The 23,727-nt window shown below is 38.1% G+C and overlaps 4 protein-coding genes and 1 long non-coding RNA gene across 5 annotated transcripts; 1 reads left to right on the forward strand and 4 right to left on the reverse strand.

The window, feature by feature from the left end:
- Positions 1-342: 342 nt before the first annotated feature.
- On the reverse strand, positions 343-1,311 carry LOC121953593 (ovarian cancer G-protein coupled receptor 1-like). The gene has a single exon (XM_042500758.1). The coding sequence runs from the start codon at positions 1,309-1,311 to the stop codon at positions 343-345; it is 969 nt and encodes a 322-aa protein (XP_042356692.1).
- Positions 1,312-6,924: 5,613 nt separating this feature from the next.
- LOC121953855 lies at positions 6,925-20,276 on the forward strand. The gene is made up of 4 exons (XR_006106528.1): positions 6,925-7,008; positions 7,559-7,562; positions 16,953-16,955; positions 20,265-20,276. It is a non-coding gene; the product is annotated as an uncharacterized LOC121953855 (long non-coding RNA).
- On the reverse strand, positions 7,002-10,195 carry LOC121953853 (B2 bradykinin receptor-like). The gene is made up of 3 exons (XM_042501104.1): positions 10,138-10,195; positions 9,746-9,859; positions 7,002-8,279 (listed from the first exon to the last, which is right to left on the reverse strand). The coding sequence occupies exons 2-3, from the start codon at positions 9,763-9,765 to the stop codon at positions 7,238-7,240; spliced, it is 1,062 nt and encodes a 353-aa protein (XP_042357038.1). The 5' UTR covers positions 9,766-9,859; positions 10,138-10,195; the 3' UTR covers positions 7,002-7,237.
- Positions 14,759-15,867, reverse strand: bdkrb1 (bradykinin receptor B1). The gene is given in 4 exon segments (XM_042501103.1): positions 14,759-14,940; positions 14,943-15,489; positions 15,492-15,788; positions 15,790-15,867. Coding segments are annotated over 4 exon segments (1,104 nt in total).
- LOC121953854 (B2 bradykinin receptor-like) lies at positions 19,019-22,049 on the reverse strand. Its single transcript, XM_042501105.1, has one exon. It carries the CDS (start codon positions 20,077-20,079, stop codon positions 19,036-19,038), a length of 1,044 nt encoding a protein of 347 aa, XP_042357039.1. The 5' UTR covers positions 20,080-22,049; the 3' UTR covers positions 19,019-19,035.
- Positions 22,050-23,727: the final 1,678 nt, after the last annotated feature.

The raw sequence follows: 23,727 nt of genomic DNA on the forward strand, positions 1-23,727 counted from the left end.
GAGGCTATTATTATTGAATTCCAGTTGTTCAACTTAAGTAATCAATTATCAAATCAGTTAAGAAACATCAGGCATTGTACATTACATTTAAAAAAGTGATTTGTCTACTAAAACATCCACACAAGGGCATAGGTTTAGTTTCAAGTGTGTGTGTGGGAACACATGAAAAAATATAAATATCCCTTGGGGAAATGAAGCTTTGGTAATATAACATTATAAATAATAAGGCATCACACATTTAGTTTTTGTATCACCTCATAAAATTTACAAACAAATATTTTGTTTTCAATTGATTCATTCATTCATTGATTTGGTTGAAAATAAAAGAAACTGATAATCATGTTAGGAAACTGACTGAATTCCTTTTGACAAATTTCTCCTCACAAAAACTCCCCAGCATTTCTCCAGAGCTTTCCTAATCTCTCTCCTAGCACTCTCACTGATCAAACAGTATATTATAGGATCCAGCACACTGTTTATGGTGGTCATGGCAACTGTAACCAGGTACGGATCTGTGAGTTTTGCAGCCGGAGGCTGGGCCCTGGGCTCCAGCACGGCCCTGAGCAGCATGACAGTCTGGTAGGGCAAAAACGCCACAATGTAGGTTAGAAGAAGGAAAAACAACAGCAGTCCCACTTTCCTGCGCTCCTCTGTCAGTATGGTGGTGCTCTGTCGGAGAGAACGCATGATCTGCTGAAAACAAAACGTCATGATGAAAACAGGGACCAAGAAACCCAGGGTGACTCGTGTGACAGCGAGGCTGGCATCTTCTTGTGTCATGGGTCCCAACTCCTGACACAATTTTCTTGAGGAGAAAGCTTGCAGCGCCCCCGTGTGGTTAAGCAAGACAATGTGGATGACAATCTCCAAAGTCCAAACAGCAATACTCACAAGAGCTGCTGTCCGCACCTCTCGGACACGGTGAAAGTGGAGAGGGTAGACGACTGCCAGGTAGCGATCAGCGGAGATGCAGCAGAGGAGGCCTGAGCCGACGTAAAAGCTGTTGTACATGATCACAGCCACTACACTGCAGAGACCACCCACAGGCCTCCGCAGGGCCAGCTTAATCCACACAGGCAGGGTGATGGTGTAGAGCAGGTCAGAGATGGACAGGTTGACGAGGTAGACCGCCATATTGTTCCCATTCCTCATCAGCATCCAGGCGACATATAGAGACAGGCAGTTAGCCGGAAAGCCCACGATGAAAAAAAGGGAATAAACAGTTGGATACACAAGCTTCTCCGCTGAGGACTCCATGGAGCAGGAGGCAGATGCACTTATGTTTGTCTTGTTGCAGAGAGCTGTGTCCATCCTGTTCTGACAATGACCAAACCTGAATGGAAATGGAAAGCCTGTGCTCTGCTCGACAGAGATAAGCTCCGCAATGCAAATAGTTCCTGGTGAAACATGCTAGAAAGTTAAACAGCACCCAATGCTTTCATTGTGGCTGTCACTTTATTTCCGCACCAGATGAGCACAAAGATTAAACTACCTAAAGTTTGCATGATTAAATGAAAATAAGTCTGTGTTGTCAGCTGTTCCACTGAAGAGCAGTGGTGGATGAAGTACCTGAAAGCCACACTTGAGTAAAAGTGGAGATATCTTACCAGAAAATGACTTTGATATACGTTCAGTAAAAGAGAAGACATTGGGCATTGGGGGTGACCTGAAAAGTGAATAATAATAATGATTTTAAATATATAATTTTGATTATTATAAATATATATTTTTAAAAGATGATTTTCCAAAGCTACTAATTTCTTGCAGTTTGCGGAGCAGTTCTTGCCAAGTTGCTCATTGCTTTTTTTCCCCCATCCCTTGATCATCTAATCTATAGCATTAAATTAACTTACTGTCATTAAATGTTTGGAGAATATTACTCTATTTTGTCTTTTTGCCAAACTCTAAGGTCTCTAAATAGTCCTCCTCCCTTCCTCTAACAATTTTTCACCTTAGAAGCTCTCTTAAGGGCTTTGTGAAGTACTTTTATCTTGTCATAAATCTTTATCTCCTTGAATTACTACTTGCTCTCTGTGCTGTTGGACGGTATTTTCTGCTCCCATCATGACGTCAATCTCATCATCAGGTGGAATGTAATTATTAACATGCAGCATCTGATCTGACATGCAGCCTGGACCTGACAGCAAAATTAAACTTAATGAGGGTTTAGAGCTCCTGTGTGCACTTGCCCATGTGCTTAACCTTTGATCAAACTTGCAAGCTAGGACCTCTAACCTCCTAATTTTGTTTTGTAGTAATGAATGGAGTAAAATACTTTTACTCCAATACATAAAAAAATGTTTTTGAGCTAAAATTAATTTAGGAAATGTAGTGGAGTAAAAGTGAAGGTTGATAGAAATGTAAAAACTAAAGTTAAGTAGCATACATACACTTTCATTATAACAATTATAACAGATTATTATTACTTTGTCATTGCAGCAAGTCCAAACACACATTTTCCAACTGAACCTCTTGGGTTTTTTTATTCATATAATAAAGAGGAAAAAATGTTCCAATGTTTCATAAAGAGACAACTTTAGAGAACACTTAAAAAATGTATAATAATAAAGTTTGGGGGCAGAATTCAGTTATTTTATCTTTCATGTCAAATCTATCCTCTAAACTTTTGGAGAGGGAGGGTCCATAGGTTGTCAAATTCAACTTATACATTGATCTATCAGAATAATCAATCTAATAATATAATGTATAATAATGTCAAACACACTGCATAATGAGTACTTTTACTTTTATTTCTCTGAGTGTTTTTACTGAAAAACTTATATAGTTTTAATTGATTCAAATAAAAATACAAGACTGTTACTTATAATGGAATATTTTTTACTCTGTGATAGTAGCACTTAATATAATGCGCTTTTCCCTAAAGCTGCATTGGAAGACTCTGTGAATTCAGTTGTGTATCAAGGGGATGGCTGACTTCAGGCAGTAGGACTACACGAGCCAGGATCCGGCTGTTGTATAAACTGCAACCTGAGACTGCTGACTCCAAGAAGCCTATCCACTGAGCGGGGAGGGAGGCGTAGTGTGAGTCCATTTTTTCAGTCTAATATCTGGCATTCACATCTCACCAAATAAAGGCATGTTGGTTCTTAACTTTCAGTGCACTTTTCCTAAACTTTCCAAATATAATTGGATGATTCATACAAAAGGCAGTGCCAGTGCTCTTCCAATTAAGTCCTTTCACACATTATATGAGTAAAAAGTCAATAGTCGTCCCCAAGATCTGTAATATCAACATACAGTAACATAAGTGGGAGGACTGAGCAAAATCCATCACGCAATGCAGCAGTGCTTATTCCATCATCAAATACCAACATTTTCTCATGCCCCTCAGTGTCCCGTAGGGAGGTGAAGGAAGCCTTATATCATAATACACACTGAAACACATTATGACTTAGCTTTAAAGCTTTGAAACAATAGTGTGTTTAAGGTTTGAATAAGTACCTTTGTTACATATTGTGATGTAAATATTTTATGTGAGTGATGTCTGTGCACAAAACGTGAATGGCATAACGTCACACAGGCCATGAACAGCAGCCTCTTAGATGAAAGTCTGGTTTGTCTGATACATACACTTCCACTTCCTCCTGCCCTACAAAGACTTGTTTTAGCTGCTCTCAGTATCAAGTGTCACAGTGTATAGGTTAACATTGGATTTACTTGTTAGTTAAGCCTGGTCCTGGTGTGTCCCATAAAGGCCGCCTCTGGCGTCCATATCAGTATCATTTCTGTAAAAGAAAACCCATTGGAAAATTATCACCCAAGCTCTTCTTTGCTATCATCCACTATAGTTTACAGACAGATCTATCTACCACTGTTGTGTGTGCATACAGTCTTCCTGAGCAATGAGGTAACATTGGCAACATTTCTGATGAACTTGCCTCTATATTAATTTGCAAATATAGTGGTTTGATAATAAGGCTACTGCTGTAATCATAGTCGAGAAAGTAAAACTATGAAAATAATAAATAATATGTAATACACCAATATTCTATTTTAATATTTATGTCATGTTGGAGAAAAAGGAGAAAAGCAAATGAAAGCTTTTTGCTGGACGGACATGTAAATAGAACATTTATTGTGAACTACAAGATAACTATCTATCATGGACAGCTTCATCAAAACGTTAGAGTGCTCACAAAATGACCCAATCCCCAGAATTTATTGTATTTTATTTTATATGATGAATTTGTACGTTTCACATGTAGCGGAAATGTAACAACTATAAGTTTCAGTTGTGGTTGGGATTAGGAAAACATAATATTTTGTCGTAAAATACTGTAAATGTTGCAGTAAGTCTTTAAACAGTAGGCTGCTGTGGTGTGGCTCTTGGAAGTTGTCTCACCCATGTGTCACTCCTCCTCCCAAGGCTTGAGGAGAAACTCTCTGTGTAATCTGAACTATGTCACTTCAGAAATAATTATGATCCATATAAGAAGTACAAACGTAACATATCTGTGGTGTGAAGTAATGTACAACTCCAACATTTTTCTTTGGTGACTGGACTGTAAAAAACCATCACTGTAAGTGCATGTCTTTACACGGTCATGTAGGTACAAGTTTATTCGTAGGTTATTGAAGGATTAAGTCTTTTTAATAATGCCACTCAAGGTGTCCTTTCAAATGTATGCAAATACTAACACACAACTGATACACAGAGTTTATTCCAGGTACGATGACATTTACTCACTCTGTACAACAACAACAACAACATGAATACTGGAAACTTTGACTTTGAATAGTAAATATATTGTTCAAAGCAACAGACTGTACAAGCATGCAAATACATGCACAGTGTGTATGAAGCCGATCTCTTATGTTAGCTTTATGGAGTCAAAGAAAGGACACAGGAGCTACAGTGTCAGAATGAGAGGGGAGAATACATGGTTATAGAATATGTTTGTTTCTGTATTTCTAACATTATAATATCACAAGACCGGAAAAGTACAGAGAAACAGATTTAAACTTACAGACATGCACACAAACAGGTGCGGCACAGCTCATCATTAAAGTGCCATACTAAAGCTTTAAAGTCTTCCTTTTCCACAGATGGAAGTCCATTTCCATCTCTTTTATACATTACTTCCATTATCTTGTTCCCATTACTTCTGCAATATAAAAACAATCTGGTAATACTGTTTAATCATGTAGCAGTGGTATTATTGAATTAACTATGAAAGCATTTCTAATGAAACAGCGGTTGGTGCATAAGCGTTAAAATGGCATGTACAGTAAATTGAGTCTCATATCCTAAAATGACCACAGCCTTGATTTCCCCTTGATATTACACAACACAGCATTGATGTGAGGATGCCTCATACGCTTTCTTACTTTCTTTCTGAAATGTCGCAAGCAGAAGACATGGGCTCAGGACACTGATTAGACAGGTCAAATACAGTCCAAAATAAAAGGTTAGGTTTTAGTGTGAGTCCACATCTGCTCAATGAACACTTTAACATCCATTACATTCTCACTACCAACTTGTCTATACCGACGCTTGGTTCGTGGCATGTCACTATGTGGTATGATGCTCTAGGTACCCCTCCTGTGTCAGTTTTGGATGTTCAGGGATGGTGTGGCAATTTAGGGTCATTACGTGAATCATCTCTTTTAAAAGTAAACTTTAGTTTTCACAAGGAATGTACTGTTTCTGCTCATTAAATGCATGCAGTCGTTTTAAAACTAAACCTACATCCAAGTAGCAAACTCCAGGGCTTTAATATGAAGATGACATGGAAGTGCCAAAAACTGCAGTTCTTTGATTGGCCACTTGAGGCTGGCTGCTGAAAACAGCCAATCGCCAAAGACATCCATGTTAAAATACCCAACCTCACAGCAGAAATAAACATGTTTACAAGCTCATACAAAAAAACAGTTTTGGTCCCTATAGCATAATTTCTACATTCATGACAACTGTACAGCTGGTGATTTATTTATCTATTTTTTAAAAATATAACTCACCCATTCATATTTTGTCAAGCCTTAAAGTTACGCATATTTAAAGGTAGATCCAGATCCACCCCTTACTCTTCCATAGCATCAACCTCCCACCCAAATATGGTTACTTCTGGCTCCAGAAAAACAAGATTGAAACAGCTGTAATGCCGAACTTGAGGTTTCAAAACCAGTTGGAGACATAACGGTAAATACGTCCAATATTTTTATAGTCTGCTTACAATGTTGGTAAAAACTACATTTTTAGGTTTCCTTTCTCAAATTTAGTCCACAAAAGTCTGTGGTTAAGTTAATAATAATACAAAACACAATGGTTTGGCTTTCTTATAACATCATGTAATGTTAAATGACATCTGTCAGTAGCATAGTATGATACACATACTAGCACATTACGTCATTGTTAAAAAAAAACCCTAACAACTGGATTGACATTTGGTTTTACACTAGAAATTAACAGTGGGTGCCTGAGTAAAAGTCCAGAGTTTGCATGACCCATGCACCTCCCCTCCTACCCGCCTAATCTAGACTTCCTTGCTTTTCATACTACAGTAATTACCTGGAGTAACCCAATCCCCAGAATTTATTGTATTTTATTTTATATGATGAATTTGTACGTTTCACATGTTGCGGAAATGTAACAACTATAAGTTTCAGTTGTGGTTGGGATTAGGAAAACATAATATTTTGTCGTAAAATATTGTAAATGTTGCAGTAAGTCTTTAAACAGTAGGCTGCTGTGGTGTGGTTCTTGGAAGTTGTCTCACCCATGTGTCACTCCTCCTCCCAAGGCTTGAGGGGAAACTTTCTGTGTAATCTGAACTATGTCACTTTTTTATAACATCATGTAATGTTAAATGACATCTGTCAGTAGCATAATACGATACACATACTAGCACATTACGTCATTGTTAAAAAAAAACACTTTACACTAGAAATTAACAGTGGGTGCCTGAGTAAAAGTCCAGAGTTTGCATGACCCATGCACCTCCCCTCCTACCCGCCTAATCTAGACTTCCTTGCTTTTCATACTACAGTGTTAGTCAACTCATACTGCTGTTAATGTGTGCCTCTGTGCACTGGTGTCTAATGACCAAGTGCCAAAGTTGGGAATGAGACCAGGCTGATAAATCACTGAGTAATTTATATAGCGGGGTTATATTTTGCCTGGAGCAAACAAACAAATAGGCCTTTAAACCTCACCATATTTTAAATGGTAAAAATATATTCTTTTATGTGAAACTGTCTGAAGAAAAAAAAACCCTGGTTAGCTATGCCTAGAGGTATTACTTCTCGACAGATGTGAGCGTGTGTAGTAGGTGTTGCGAGTCAGTGACCTGTTATTTTGCCACTGCTTGCAGAGTTCCCGAATTTTTTTCCGGAAGTTCTCTCCAACGATGACGTAGAGGATGGGGTTAAGAACACTGTTGAAGAAGGCTAAGTACATGAAGACATGTCCACAGGTGTTTATGATGGCTATGGCGCCACACCCTCTCAGAACTTTAGCAACTTGTAGTGCCTTTGGGATCTTCAACAGGTGGAACGGCAACCAGCAGATCAGAAATGCAATGAGGACCGCCAGCACCAGAGTTGTAGCCTTCCTCTCTGTCTTCTCAGTGCTCACTGCCTCCATTGGCCTATCATTCAGTGCTTGAATAATCTTGAAAGTGCAGTAGGAGATAATTGAGATGGGGATAATGAAGCCGAATGTCATCAACATGCCATTAGACACAATCCGTGCAGTGGAATTTGGGTAATTAAGAAAGCATACTTTTGATTTAGACTGTTCTTTCACATCCCTGTAGACAAGGGTGGGGACACCCAGGAGGAAGCCGAAACCCCACACCAGCACACAGCCCATTTTGGCATATTTTGGCCTACGTAGTCGATCATGGGACAGTGGGTGCACCAGTGCCAAACAACGATCCACGCTAATCAGAACCAGGAAGTAGATGCTGCAGTAGGCGTTCATGTTGATGGAAAGGGTGACCAGTCGGCACAGGGGTAGATCAAAAGGCCAGCTGAATTTATTGGCTGCATACTTAGCCCAGAAGGGCAAACAAATCATTAGGATGAGATCAGCAGCAGCTAGGTTGCTCAAGTAGATCTCAGGCACGTTGCAGGCCTTCTTGTGCAAGCAGAAAACCATCAGAACAAAAGCATTTAACACGATTCCCAGCACACTGATGACCAGGATGTACACCGGCAGCACAGTAGAATGCCACTCACTGAGTTCTGCTTTACACCGAGTGGCATTTGTGTTGTTTTCACCTCCGTATAAAGCGTCAGTGGTGAATTTAATGGGGAAACTGTTGAGAGTTAGAGAAAGGAAAAGAAGAAAAAAGTTAAAACAAAGACAATTTGAAGGTAACTTTGAGAGGTCATTTTCATAATGTGGAAAACTGGGAAAAACCGAGTTAATGTTGCCCACTGCGCTACAGTTAGTAACTTTTAACTGAAAATAACTCAGTATATTCTGAAAAAAGTGCATGAGACAGATAATTCATTTAACCAATCATGTCCTTCCTCCTCTTCCTACTGCCTCTAATATAATTTGCTCAGATCGACTACGCTCATGAACTGTGCTCCAACTGTCCCATTCGGCAGCGCTGACCAAATGTTAATAAAGATTCTGTTACTGTATTGCCATTTCTCACCTCAAATGTGCACTTGGCCCCTAACCCTAACCCACCCCACCCCCCTCAGTTGACTACTTCAAGGTTCAATTTATTGTCATTTCACTGCATATTTGCATACACAGAATGAAACAAAATGCCGTTCCTCATCAGCTCAGTGCAATGCATTTGAGTTCTGTGCAAATTAAGAAGTCAGTAATAAATATACTAAAAACAATATAAATATACTATAAGCAACATCAAAGCAATTAAAAAAAACAATATCAAATCCCCCCCAAAAAAATTCAGACAAAAAGTGCACAGTATTTATTCACCTTGACAGGTGACTTATTAACATCAATAAAAAAATATCAATACAAGTTTTCTGAAATGTTGTGTTTAAATATGCAAATGAGGCATTATTTAATAAAATGTGCACTTTTTGTATGCATTATCACAAAGGAAACGTGAACTAAAATAAAAACTAAAATGTGTACTTTGGATGTTTTCTTTCTACTACTCTGAAAGAAGACAAGCTGTGGAGGCAAAAAAGAAAAAAAAAAGAAAAACCTAATCTCAAAATTGACCAGCGCATGAAAAATGTTGTCATTATTTTGTCGTAATCTGAAATCAAATAAATGTATTGGAGTAAAAAGTAAAATATTTGTCTTTGAATTCTAGTCAAATTATATATTAGCAGAGAATTGATATAATCAAGTAAAGTACCTAAAGAGCAATCTTAAGTACAGTTCTTTCCACCAGCAATCACTATTTTTCAGTTATTAAATGCTTTAAATTTTAAAGCAAACTCTTTTTATATTTCCGTATTGGCATAGTGCAAACAGCACAGCTGTTTAAAATACTGGTCATACCAATCCTACTAACAAACTGAGCACTTGGCAAAATTTCAACATCCCACACTTAACATGTTGAGTCAAATGTGAGAGACCTGCGATCTAGATGATAACATGTCGGAACAAAAACAATACTGGGTGTCCCAAGGTAACAAGGTGTGCCTGTATTTAACCCTTTATTAGTTTGACATCATTTTTTGTAAAGCTAAGTACAGTTTTAGAAGTATTCTGATTACATGGTTCTGGTTACATGATTCAATGGTAAAGAACGAAAAGTAAAACACAAGCTAAATAGTTTTTGCATACCCTGTAGGCAGAGAAGTCATTCTTGCAGAGGAAGTCCAGATGTGTAATCTCCAGATATAGTCCTCTGCTCCGGCGTCTTCTTCTACTGTCCTCTGTTTGTCTGTACCTCACTCTCTTAAAGGAGAAAGGAAACCAATATTAAATGACGTCATGACAAAATCTCACTTGCAGTGCTCCCTCCCTCTGCTGTTTTTCCCACCTCTTTTTGTCCTTGTCTTCCAGTAGCATTGTATGCACCGCCTGTCAGTGCAGTACAGTTTGTGTCCACATCACAGAGATTGTTTTTTGATATACATGGCCTGAATGTGGAAGTTTCTAAACAAAGTTGTGGGTTGCTACATGTTTCTCTATAAAAATATACAGTAGTAACATGAAAGAGTGCACATACTTACAAGCAAGCTGTGGGAACAGGGATCGGTTCTTGTGAAAAAAGCCATTACAAGTGGATCAACTGCAAATATGAACTGAACCTGCAGCCAGCAGATCAGCATTCCTTTCCTGTTACAGGAAACAGTCCTCGTGTGAGAACTGTCCATTATTCCACTATTGCATTTAATGTTGCTGCCATCAGCAGTGCCAGACCTAACACATGTGGTGCCCTAGGCAAGTTTCCACTTAAGTCTTCGTTCAAATGGGACTGACCGGAGCTCATTCTGTAGGGACTTGGTTTGGAAACTGCACAGTCGCCAGTTCAAGTTCCCATACAGAACAAGGATGGAGTGAGGGCTGGCAGCTTGTGAGGTTACACTCCACACTCCACAGTTACTCTGTTGAGGTAACCTTGAACCACTGTACCCCCAAACTGCTCCAGGGGCACCGTATTATGGCTGACCCTGCGCTATCCTGCTGTAATTGTATGTGTTCATTAAATGTAATAATAAAGTCACACTTCAACTGCCTTGTGTTTACTGACAAATTAAGAAATTAAACTAATTAAATTAAAATGTGCTTGTGCTCATGTGCTTGTTAATATAGTTGATGTTGTCACAGACTTATGTGTGCCTGCTACATGCAACAAAGCACCTCGACTGGACATCATCTAAAGTTTGTATTTGGTCACAAAAATATCCATGATTTGCATCAGCCCCGTTACATCCCTGTTCACTGAAACACACAGAAATCTGATTAAATATAACAACACCACAGCTAGAAACAAAAATTCAGCCCACCTCATTGGTTGATACTTCACTGAGTTATTGTAGAGCTGAAAAAAGTAAAGTCCAACTTTGGGCTGTGGTTTGTCATGTCTGTCAGCAATGATAATTAGTTTGTAGTTTTATGCTCCTAAAAGTAGCTTGTTAGCTGCTGTTGTGTTGTTTGTCCTGTGAACACAGCAAACTGTTCCATCATACACTATGTGAACACTACCTTATGGCTGCAGGGTGCTGTTTGGGAAGAACTCAGGCAGACCAGACTTTAAACAAACAGGAGAGCAATAAACCAATATTCAATTTATTACAGTCTAACATTTAATGGCACACATCAGGAGAAAATACATTTGCAGCCCCTGATTCTCAGCTATTCTTTTGAGATGGACAGTTTCAGTTAAACAGGGCAAATTATCCCTCTAACTCCCAATAGTTATCATGACATTTTTGGCAGACAGATATGAGTATAAAACCATGACTTACCTAAGGTACTTTGAATTACCACAACTGTATATGTTAGTGTGGCAGGCGCTACAACATGTGTTACATTTCCTATCTGACTTCAAATTCCTGCAAGTCTCTTACCTGCATTCTAAGTGTGTGTCTAAAACAAAAAGGGAAAGGAAAAAACGGCTACCATACCTTATCTAAGCACCTCCCACTGATATCTGATCCTGCTTTCATATCTGTGAAGCCATAATCCATGTAGCTCTCCTTGGTCTCAAGGTCCCACCTATGCATTACTTTTTACAGCTATTATTTTTTAAAGTTGTTTTTATAGTCTCAAACTACCATAGTGATAATTTTCTGTGTATATATATATATATTACTAATATATACGTAATACCTAAAGGCAACATTTTATTATGCAAATTTACATACTGTAAACAAATATTAAAAAAAACAGTTTAAATGACAATACTGGCTGACATTAAAACAGCCCATATTGTGAGCTATTACCAGTCTTGTTCTCCTGACCATTTGAACTTTTTCTGTCATCATAATGGTACCTAAATAGGCCTGTGTGTTTGTGATTTCCAACAAAAGTCAGATTACACACTGGGCTCTTTAATACGGACCTGGTTGACACAAACTGACCGTGGTACAAGTCAACAAAATCCAAAAAGAATCAGCGTCATGCTGAACGAGAATGTTGAGGTGAGACATCTGTTAAAATCCGCTGACATAACATTGATTTAAACAAATATAAGCATATTACCAGCAGCCATGATTCACAGAAACCTCTTTGCATAATCCTGAGAGAAAAAACAGTGATTTATTTTTTAAAAAATGCCTGAAAAGTATGAGTGCAGCACAAAACCTTCCCTCTGCAAAATACACTTGAGTCTTCTCCAAGACTGTGGAATGAAAGGCGTTGCACTTGGTAAATGGGAGGATCACAACAGTGCACTGACATAAACAAGATTAAATAAGGCCAAAAACACAGCCTCACAGTAATTAACTGGTATTGTTTGTGGTGTTAGATTTTGATAATAGGCCTGTGAGAATAGTTATCAAGTTGAAACTGTTATGCTGCTCAGTACCGTAAAAGGGTGGGGGGAGGACTGAAGAGCAAACACGCAGACAGAGGATGAACAATGAACTGAGTTTTCATAATGTTGGGAATGAACGAGGAAGGGAATGGAGTATGGGGGAGGGGAGTCAGGGAGCGTGAAGGCAGAGGAAGTTGGTGAGGCTGCAGGGATGGAGGCCGGTGGTGAGGTGAGGAGAAGTGTGAGGAAGTGGGCACAGAGCTCCAGCACATGGAAGCCATGCCCAGACCCTGCAACACAGGAGGATACAAAGAGACACCACCAAGCACACACAAAAATAAACCCACAAGCACACCACAAAACTACAAGGCGCCACAGAAACATAGACTACAATAAACCAAATGGCTGAAAGACAATGAGTTACAAATTAATAACATAGAATTTTATTTTTTGTTCTGCTAAAAGTCACACCTAAACTGTTTTGGTTGGATGTTTGTGTGTTTGTGAGAAACTTTGCCCATTAAAAAATGTAATAATACAGTTGGAATATTAACATACATTAGCATACTAAGTTAGCTTGATATGTTAATTCCTCAAAGTAAAGATAAAGCTTCTGAAAACTGGTTTATTACTTTAGTAAGTAACATATTATGACTTTATATAACCTGGTCTCATTACCAAGTTTAATTCCCTGGTGGCTAAAAAGAGAAAGTAAAGACAAAAGCAGGGTTTCTGTTTTCTTACAACATACCTTTTTGTGAGCAGATCTGTTATACATCAGCAGCAGCCAGTCAGAGATTTAACTTAAATTTCAGTGGTTTGGTGGAGAGTTCACACTAAAACTTGCAGGTTGAAGTTTGCGCCCTCACCTTGTAAATTATCAGTGAATACTTACCTTAGAAAGACATGCTTGGACAAGCACAAAGGTTATGGTTTATATGTACTTTTACTTTGACACTTTTATAAATGAAAAGGTTTTGAAGAAGAGCACCCAAAGAGCAGTTTCTGTTAAACTTCCCTAAACCTAATACAAAGCAGGACAAAGCTGCACTGATTAATGGCCGAATTGCGCACTGGCTCACTTTATACTTGATGTGCCAGTTTTACTTGATGTGCCAGTTTAAGTCAAGCTAGGTTTTTTATTGAACTATTCAGCAAGACATGCTTACATTGGAAGTCATAGTCAAAAAGTTTGACTTGGCTTTAAAGGGACAGTTCTTCCCCATTAAAAAAAAATCACATTTCTTTTCTATTACCTTAGATTGTTTTGGTGTGAGTTGCCAAATATAGTCTTGAATATAATGGAACTAGATGGCACTGTAGTACTCAAACAGCCAAACAATTACCGATGAAAAACTCAACAGCAATTTCTCTTTCCAGAAATCATGACCTGGTTACTTAAAATAATCCACAGACCTTGTTGTGCTTATTGACACACCTTGAAGTACATCTGTATAGTAAGGTGAGAAAGGAGACCACTGGGGGTCTTGAAAGAATAGACTTTCTTTTGTAGAGTTGCTCTTTAGAACTCAGTCAATGAGGGCTAATTAAATTGAACGCAAACATTTAACATATAAAGAGAAAAGAAGGCAGTTCGCCACGGTAAGTAGATGCATGTAAAGAGAGCCTGCTAGATTCATACAGTATAATGTTTAGAACTGAAAGTGTAGAAATTCTCAAAAGCACATAAAATGCTATTAACTGCAATAATCACAGTTAAATGTTTCAAGTTGGACCCATTTACACCTGCTTTGACTTATTAAAGTTGGATGTTTAGAGAGGAAAAATGCGTTTCCAACAGGTTATACCTAATGTCATGCCTTTGCATTCACATTTCCATTGTTTATTAAAATACTTCAGATGTTCCATTGAGTTGATTACACAAATTATTCCAGTAATACACAAAAATAGCTTAAGTAATGAGTGTTGATACTAAAAAGAAATGCGTATGTCACTCCTGAGTAAATGTTTTGCTTATGTGCCAAGATGCACTGTACAAGGGGAATTATGAATGTGAATGTACACAAAGTACATGGGTTGTCATTGTCTCATGGTAGCCTGCAGAATGTAATATGCTCTGGGGAGTTTGATCAATGAAACAAATTACAAACTATGTATCTGCAGAGACAGACTTAAATGTCTTTATGGAGACTGTAAACATAAAACTTGCAACCATTTCTTCCACAGATTACAGCCATTATCTCTGGCTGTGTCCATTATTTCTGGAAAGAACAGTATAAAACGTCCTCTGATTGTGTTGGTAAACCATACAACAGCATTATTATTGTGTTAAGTCTCATGAAATATATCTTCACATCCTGTGTAGAGCATCATTTTCCTCATAAGCAGCAATGAAAGTGGAGGCTGTCAGGTCACATTTGGTTCTTTGCATTAAAAATGACCACAGTCTTAATTTGCTCTGTTCTGTTAATATAAGTGGACACAACAGAGCGTTGATATGTGATCATGTCTGACTCTCTGCGACGATGTCTAGTTCTCCTGTAGATGGCGCTTACTTTCCTCCTGAAGTACTGCCCTGAGTAGACATACAGCGAGGGTTCAGTGTGCTGTTAAGAAAGGCCAAATACACTGAAACCTGACCTCCTATATCGAGAGTTTGGATCCACAGCTTTTCATCCAGTGCTTGGATATCACAGAGTGTGTCGAGGAAGGTGAAGATCTGGAAGGGACCCCAACATAGTAAGAATAGTATTGTGACAGCATAAACCAACACTGTGGCTTTTGTGTCATGAGTGTCATGAAAAGCAACACTGTCGCTCCTCTGAACTAAAGCTTTGATTATGTTTCCACTGCTGAAAACAATAACCAAAACAGGGAGAACAAAGCCAACTATATTTAAGAGGATCTGATGGGCCAGTTTCCAAGAGCTGTTATGACTGTAATCCAGGATGCAGGATGTTGTCTCGAACTCCTCAATGAACTTCACCTTTCTGTGTACCAGTGCTGGCGTGCTCAGTATGACCGCTAATATCCACAGGATGAAGCAGATGACCTTGGCATAGAGCCTCCGTCTCAGCCACCTGGCCATCATAGTTTTCACGAGTGCCAGATACCGGTCAATGCTAATCATAACCAGGGTGTAGAGATGCTGGTGTAGAAATTAATGATGATGACGGAGTTGACCAGTTTGCATAAGGCATCTCCGTATGGCCAGTTGAATTCGTTGATGATGTTCATTGCCCAGAAGGGGAGGCCGCACAGGAGAATAAAGTCTGCCAGCGCCAGGTTGCTCAGGTAGATCTCTGCTACGGTCAGTCGGTCCTTGTGGACGAAGAACACCCCGAGGACAAAGCTGTTAAAGAGAAGGCCCAACAGGGATAAGGTGAAGATGTACGGGGGAATGATGGTGTGGATAAGCTCCCATTCTGCAGAAGTTGATGATGGACCGGTTGGCAGGCAGGGACGCACTGTTGTTTTCAGGCCACAGTGTTGTCACGGTTACAAATGTCATTGGCTCCATGGGCTGGGAAACAAAATAATTATACATAACTCATCAGTAAAATGCTTTTATCGTTATGGATGAAAAAAATAAATACGCTAAGTTCAGAATCCAGTTTGGACACAATACAATAAATAAAATGAAGTAAAATACATAAATGATAAAAAATTTGCCACCATGATGACATGTTTATTCACAGTGAAGTAGCTTTAGTGCTGAGGATAACACGCAGCCAACCATGAAGGTACTAAAAAATGACAAAAGAGACCAATTATAAATACAAAACAACTACAACGAAATACTAAAAAGCAACAAAGAAACACAAATAGACTCAGAATAACTGCAAAAACCAAAAAGAAATACACACACAATGACATCTAAAAAAAGACAACTTATTCAGTTTAACAAGTATTTTAACAAAATATTTGCCAAAATAACTTGTTGAACTTTGTTTTCATATGCTACCCTAAATCATTTCTCTACAGTTGAAAAGACTAAACAGCTGACTACATCATTTCTTGTCAAACTCAGTTGTATCTGTTGGTATTTTTAAAGAGCAAACCAAATATAAAATGGAAAATGAAAACTTTCTTACCGTATGTTTCATGAAAATGTTCCTCCTGCGGTTAAAATGCTGATGATAACAGACACGTCTGGAACAGGCTCATCTGTGTATACTGAGCTCCCAGTAAGAGTACACAGAGAGTCAAAGAGGAGATCTGCTACAGGCCTTTTGTATATAGAGTTGCATTCTTCCACACCCTTTGCCAAGTAGTTCAATATATCAACTTGTTTATGATGGAGTCAAAATTTGGTCCATCCATGCACTTATTAGAGAAACATGTTGAAACTGAAATCAGTGTTTGATTTCACCAGCAACAGTGCAGACTATTAAGAAAAAGATTTATACAGAAATTATTGCTATTCCATTACTAATGATGTATTTTATTTCTTTTTTTTATATATATATATATATATATGATTTATTTATGGTTTTATTTATTAAAACTTCAAAAACACAATGTGTAAGGCCATACATGTCCATAAGAGATAAAATTGGCAGAAAACTAGACAAATAATACAGCAAAGCAAGGTTGTTTGTAGAGACCGTCATAGAAAAAATGCATGGGGACAAGCAGTATAGTCGTAAAAGGTAATCATAAATAATAACTACAAGGACAACAACAGCAACAGGAAATAACAAAACAAAAACAAACATAAAGACAAATAAACAGACAAACAAAAGGAAAAAAAAAAGGCAGATATTAATGAGTGCATGCGTAATCACAAATACAAAATGACCTACTCAATGTAGATGTACCACTAGGACTGGAAAAGCAGGGTTAGCAGGCCAGAGGATGATGAATTTTATTTCTTGAAAAATAGAATTGTCCCGTGCGTGACAGTGTTCTCAAAAAACAACATTCCTCACGGTCAGAGGGAAGATTACGGACAGATCTTAATGTGGTACACATCCATCTGATTTAACCAGTTAACAGGATTATTGCCTATTTATTCAGTCTGTAGTGACTCTGATGTTGAGATGTCGGTAATTCATAATTTGCTTTTCAGTTTATGATCATTTAACTGTTTATCAAAAAACATGTTTGTGTAACTAATGAATACAGATTCATCTTCATCCCTATTTATCTGTGTACGCATGTGTAATCCTATCCTAATCTATTCTAAATTTAATTTCAAGTCAAGCTGATGAAATGACAACTACAAATTTGATATGGCTCAAAACCAAATAGCAATTGCATTAGACTGAATGCAAAATATAAACATTATTTTTTTGTCAGTATGCAATGGTAAGTATTATCTAAATATGAGAATGAGGCTGTGGCAATCCTTTTATGGTCAAAATGATAACAGCACAATGAATCACACTGTCCATTAAAATAATCTTAGAGGAAAACTGGCTCATTGTAATTGTAGCAACAATTATTTCTTATCAAAACAAAGACACTCCATGCTTTTAATAGTTATAGATGATGTTTTATTGGAGATAAGAAACACTCATACATTGTAGAATTCAAATGCAGTGTGGTTGATTTATGGTCCTCTCTATTTTTTTTTATTGTACTCATCGTGCAGAAGCAAAAGTTATATTTCACTCTCTATATAAAGGCAGTGGCAAGATAACACACAAGCATGATGATTCCTCACTTAAAATATTTTGTGTTGCATCAGTTAAAGTAAGAGCCTGTTTTAACACATAGGTTTATCAAGAAAGCAAACTCCAGCATCTCAAAACATACTGTATTTTATCCCTGATAGTTGCTATGGAAACAGAAAACACAGCCTTGGATTAAACCTGCCAAATTAATCTTTGTTAAAACAGACCAACCTAGCTTTTTTTCCACACAAAAAACAACAGAAGTGAAAGAAAGAAAACTACAGTTGACAATAATCAGAACCATATGACATTACATAAAAGACTGATAAACACAACATAATAGCAAACATTAAAGTTAGTTCTTGAGGTTATTTAGCAAAAAGTTTCATAGTGTTAATTTACACTTCACAAAATTTTCCCTAGAAATTTAATTCCAAAAATCCAAAATCAATAACGTTTGAATTATTGAGCATCACAACAGATTACTTAGAGAAGATTGATAACGAAGATAACTGAACAAAGAGGTGGAGCTGTGGAGCAGTGAGGGGTGTATCTGACTCATAGGTTTTAGTGACCCCTTGCAGAAAGCCTTTTACCCAAAGTTGCTAACTCTTAATTAGACATAATCTTGAATCTAAACAGATAAGTTATATAAAAATGAATTCCCCCAACAGTTGTCACATATGCTGAAATTACTTGTAGAGCCCAAACCTGTTTTTTTCCACCATGCTCAAAACACTTTCTGCTGTAAAGTTGGGCATTTTAACATAAGTGTCTATGACTTCTGGAGCCAGCCTCAAGTGGCTGTTCATGGAACTACAGCTCTTGGCTCTTCCATATTTGCTCAGTTTTTCAGTACTTTTTGTTGCCACTTAATCATATTAGACATGGGAGTGGTATTGAATTTCCTACCTAACTATTATTTAGAAGCAAATAAGTGTATTTCCTGAAATATCTTTTTTCTTTGATGAACAATAAGTTAACAAGAGATGTTAAATCTATATAAAAGACACAATTTACATGTTAAATAAATTGATTTAGCTAATGGCTGTTTCTGATAAAACTTTTCTCTATATGTGTGGGTTGATTTGGATTTCAGTGCTCTCAGTTTGCTTATTTGAGTTGAGATTGGCATTGGAATGACCGGACTTCCTCCATTGCCTTTTCCTTCTGTACAGCATAAGTCTGAACACTTCCCTCGCCCTCTGCCTGAAGTGCTTTCCCACAATCACATACAGGAAAGGATTAAAAGAGCTGTTACTATAGCCAAGATATGTAGCCAGCTGATTTCCAATGTCCAACACGTACCCCCAAGTACATCCGGAGAGCACTTCGTAATAATCCAAGGTGTCCAAGAAGATCAGAACCTGGTAGGGCAGCCAGCAGAGGATGAACACAGCTAGAACGACGAGAACAAGATACGCTGCCTTCCTCTCCGTGCTGCCTTTGCTGTATTTTCTTATCTCCTGGCTGCTCCGAAGGACCTTAGTGATGTGGTAACTGCAGAAAGACACAATGGGAACAGGGATAATGAAACCTACTATCTTGACGGTCATGTTGAAGCGCAGCCGCCAGCCTTCATTGGGATAGTCAATGAAGCATGCGTCAATACCCAGATCAGGGAAGAACTTGACAGAGCGGAAGAGGATAGCAGGGAGGCTAAGCAAGATTCCAACAATCCAGATACCGAGGCAAATCACACGTGCCAAGAGGGCCCGTCTCTCCCTCCCCTGGTTTAGTGGTCTGGTGAGTGCCAGGTACCTGTCGACGCTCACAAGTGTAAGGAACAGCACACTGCAGTAATAATTCATCCCAATCACAACGCTGATAAGCCGGCACATGGGCTTCCCAAACCGCCAGTCGAACTTGTTGATAATGGTTGCTACCCAGAACGGCAGGCAGGAAACCATGAGGAGATCAGCTGTTGCCAGGTTGCTCAGGTAGATGTCGGCAACAGAGCTGCGGCGCTTCTGCAGACAGAACACGAAAAGCACAAAGGAGTTGCCGGTCACTCCAAGGAGGAAGATGATGGACATGTAGGCAGGCTGCATGGTGTAAACCCAGTCCCAAGCCTCTGTGTGGTTACAGACAAGCTCTCTTGTGTCATTCGCCATATTAAGATGTGGGTCCCTGTGAAAGCTGTTGCACAGTAACAGCGATTTTTAGAGTTAGAAAAAGGGTGCGCTTGAAATGAATTCCAGTAAAAACCTTTTAACTGTGCAAACACAGGTTAGATGTCTGTGTTGTTACCTTCATGTCATAATTTGAGTTCCAAAGTGAGAAGACTTAATCGATTTAGTGGAGTGTTAGTGATTTAATGGTGGTTTATCAGTCAGAGCACACAGCAAGCACATGCCTTTGTCAAAGAGGGCAAACTTAGCAACTGATTCTGTAGAGTGAGTCAGGTAATTTAGGACATCAGGTAAAATTGGACAAATAAGGTTTAACATCTTGGACTCTTTAAATACGAGCAGCCAGTCGCCAAACTTTATCACAAATGAGCTTTACATAAAACAATTATTTTTGGTAATCTGACATTGCTAGTATGGGCACACCAAACATTAAAAATATCCACTGGTCCTAGAGCTTCCAAGGAGAGCCATGTGGCATGTTGATGATCTTATCTTGTTGATAAGAAGACTGCAGCTAATTTTTTTTTCCAAAAGCACATTGAAATACAGTTTAACATACAGACAGTTGGCCACCTTGTGCTTATATAAGAAATTGCAGTGTTGAATACAAGTCATATGTTAAATGTTCAGTGATCATCTTGTGAGGTCACATACACAATCCATCTTTCCCAGCATCGCATAAATTTATCAGTCCGTTAATTTGATATAAAAGTTAATCTTTCCATACCCTGAATAGCAGTTACAACAAGTATCCAATCCGTCTTTGTAGGAGGTTCAGCCTGTAACCACTTTCGTGTTACAGCTTTCTTGCTGGCAGTTGATAATATCTTTAGTAAGTATTTATCTCGCAAATAGACTGCAATAAAGGACCAGCCAATTCCATCACCAAATATGTTTCATATTGCTTTTGTTACTTCCTGCCAATATGACAGAATGGCTGGGCAGTATTTGTTTGAGTTTTTACAAAAATAATTCTACAATAGACATTAGTATTTCTGAGAAAGGGTTTTGAGTTTGTAATTAATGCATTTGGGTAAAATGTGACTAAATAAATAAGCTAATATGGGCCTTTCTTGACGTGAAATCAGCATGTTTTTAGCTATATATAACAGTTATTTGCTTGGAATTAAATGTGTGAAAGCACAGGATGGATCTTATAGGATTCAGGGTCAGTCAGACAATGATTTATGTTTATTAAGAATTATTTGTATGAGGATCAAATTCAAGTCTGCTATGAATTCTTTGGATATGTGATTCAACTATGATTCTGTGTTTTTGTTTTGTTTTTTTTCCATATTCAATATCAAACTGACAAGATGAGCTACTTTGTTTGTTGTGTTTAACATGGTGTTATTGTAAGTGTGTATTTATGTATGTATGTGGACCCAAGGAAGAATATCCAGTGCTTATGCTGGTGCTAATGGGGATCCAAATAAAAAAAAGAAACAAAAGACTGGACTATGTGTCTGTTTAAGACTCGTTTAAGTTGCTTTCATTGGTTGGTCTGTCTTTGTTGTCTCTTGGCAGGATTATTGTTGGGAGGGTTCTGTTCTCTTGGTTTTTGGGTTTCAATTTACTGTGTTTTTCCCCTCCTGTGTTTCTGAGCTGCCTCTCCCTCATTCACCCATCTACACACATGTCTTGCATTACCCTCATTAGTCCCTCCTTTCTCCTGAGTTTCAGCTCCCAGCCTGTTCTTCTGCCTTAGCACCTTATTGTGTCCACCTGAGCTTCTCAGCTCCTTTTCTCCACCTGCACTTCATCCCCTCGTCGGTCTAGTGTGTATTTAAGTCCTGGTTTTCAGTTCAGGCTCTTTTGGATCCTTGATTTGGTTGTGTGATGTTCCATTGTTGTTTACTTGGGGGAAAAAATACTTAATGATTTCTGTTGCCTATCATCTCCTGCAATTGGTTACACCTGCTCAACATTTCATGACAAAAATGACCACAGTTACCACAAAAACATAAATAAACCACAAGGAGACTCAAAATCACAAAAAAAAACCTACAAAAGAGACAAAACTTGCACCTGTGTAGGAGAGGTGATGGGGCCCTTTTCATATCTATACCCAGGAGCCCGTTATCTTATAATCCACTCATTATAACAACAAACAAATTGATGAGGAAAAAAAACTGCAGTGAAAATGACATTATGTCACATTTAAAAAAAAATCTAATTATATGCTGGCTTTTTAATGTCCATTTCAGGTTTAGCATTTAATAAACACAAAACACAATTTTTTCTTCCCTATAAAATATTAAATACAAATGTCTTATTATTTAATAATTTTATTTCATATTTTTTAAATGTAATATCAAAGGAAAAGTGAGCTGTAAGCAGTAAACCAGTAAACATTCTTGATTTAACAACTTGAGCTTGATTTCTTCTTATTTTGTGCTCTCCTGTCACAGGACTACTGCTGTGGTCACCAAGTATACAAACTCTGAAAAAACCCTCCCTGAATTTACATTTAGTAAAGTGTGGAGGGAATGACACTAAACGCAAGAGACTTCTTCTTTTTATGTAAAAAGACAAAATACTGATAAATCTCACAACACATCCTACATTTCATTAAACAATAGTATTCATGTGCTACTGGCGTTTGAAGTTAAAACTAGATCAGTGTTAAATTCAAAATTAAGCAGGGTTTAATGTCCAAAAATCTGGCTCAGGGACAAAGTAAAAAAAAAAAAAGCAAGAATAATTTTATATAATAAAAAGAATCACTGGTCCATCATCTATTTTTTTTGTATGTTCATTTTACTTTCAAGTAACCTAAGTGCGGGCAAAAAAAAAAGGGGGGTTTTCTTTTCCTTATTTTAGACAGAACACAAATTGAAAGAATTGTAAACACAAAGTATATACTAAGTCCAACTGAAAATTACATTCTGCTCACTCTCTGAGTTGGGAAATATGATGATAGTGCAGTTGTTGTGCATATGATCCCATTTTTCAAAGGAGTTTTTTTTTTTTGACTGAGCCTCTAAGCTTAAGGCCTCTGGCAAGACCTTTCTCATGGCAGACTGACATTTGAGGGACGGCTTTAGTAGGAGACACGCTGTCAACTTTCATGGTGCCACTGACAGGGGCAAGTCCCATTGCCTCTGAAAATCTTTCCTCCACTTTTGACCATTACATGCTTAAGTTTTTATTCCTCTCAAGGATCAAGATAGGATCACTTGCATACTTCTGAAAGGGGGACAAAAATACAAGGCACAAGGTCCATTGGTTTATTTTCAGCATGCATTTCTGCCTTTGAGGTAACATTGCTGGCTTGCGGTTTTTTTTTGTTCCATAACAATTTTCAGCTCTGGCAATGGTGGTGAAGGCTGACTCCCAAACAAAGATTTCCTGTTTGGCGCGACATACCTAACATTTTGGGGACAACTAGGGGTGTACCCGCGGCCACAGACCACAGTGAGTCAACATTGGGCCATTAAATGTTGGTGTGGAAAAATATAAAATGAGACAACTGATGTCCACGCGGCCAACAAAAATGAGCATGTTTGTGTGTCACCACTGGAAACTCTTTGCCAGGGTCCTGGTTTTAACTCTGCAGACAATGAGTCAGAAACACCAGAAAACACTTAGCAAGCAGTTGTTGGGCTCCCTTATGTTCTTGTTTTTTCT

The sequence above is a fragment of the Plectropomus leopardus genome, chromosome 14 (genome assembly GCF_008729295.1).
Source record: "Plectropomus leopardus isolate mb chromosome 14, YSFRI_Pleo_2.0, whole genome shotgun sequence".
Taxonomy (NCBI): domain Eukaryota; kingdom Metazoa; phylum Chordata; class Actinopteri; order Perciformes; family Serranidae; genus Plectropomus; species Plectropomus leopardus.

Excerpts from the sequence above, each read along its gene's own strand:
- LOC121953593 (XM_042500758.1), bottom strand. The coding sequence starts at position 1,311 with ATGGACACAGCTCTCTGCAACAAGACAAACATAAGTGCATCTGCCTCC.
- LOC121953853 (XM_042501104.1), bottom strand. The coding sequence starts at position 9,765 with ATGACTTCTCTGCCTACAGG. Across the intron at positions 8,280-9,745 it reads ATGACTTCTCTGCCTACAGG|TTTCCCCATTAAATTCACCA; the intron begins GTATGCAAAAAC and ends AACTCTCAACAG.
- LOC121953854 (XM_042501105.1), bottom strand. The coding sequence starts at position 20,079 with ATGGCGAATGACACAAGAGAGCTTGTCTGTAACCACACAGAGGCTTGG.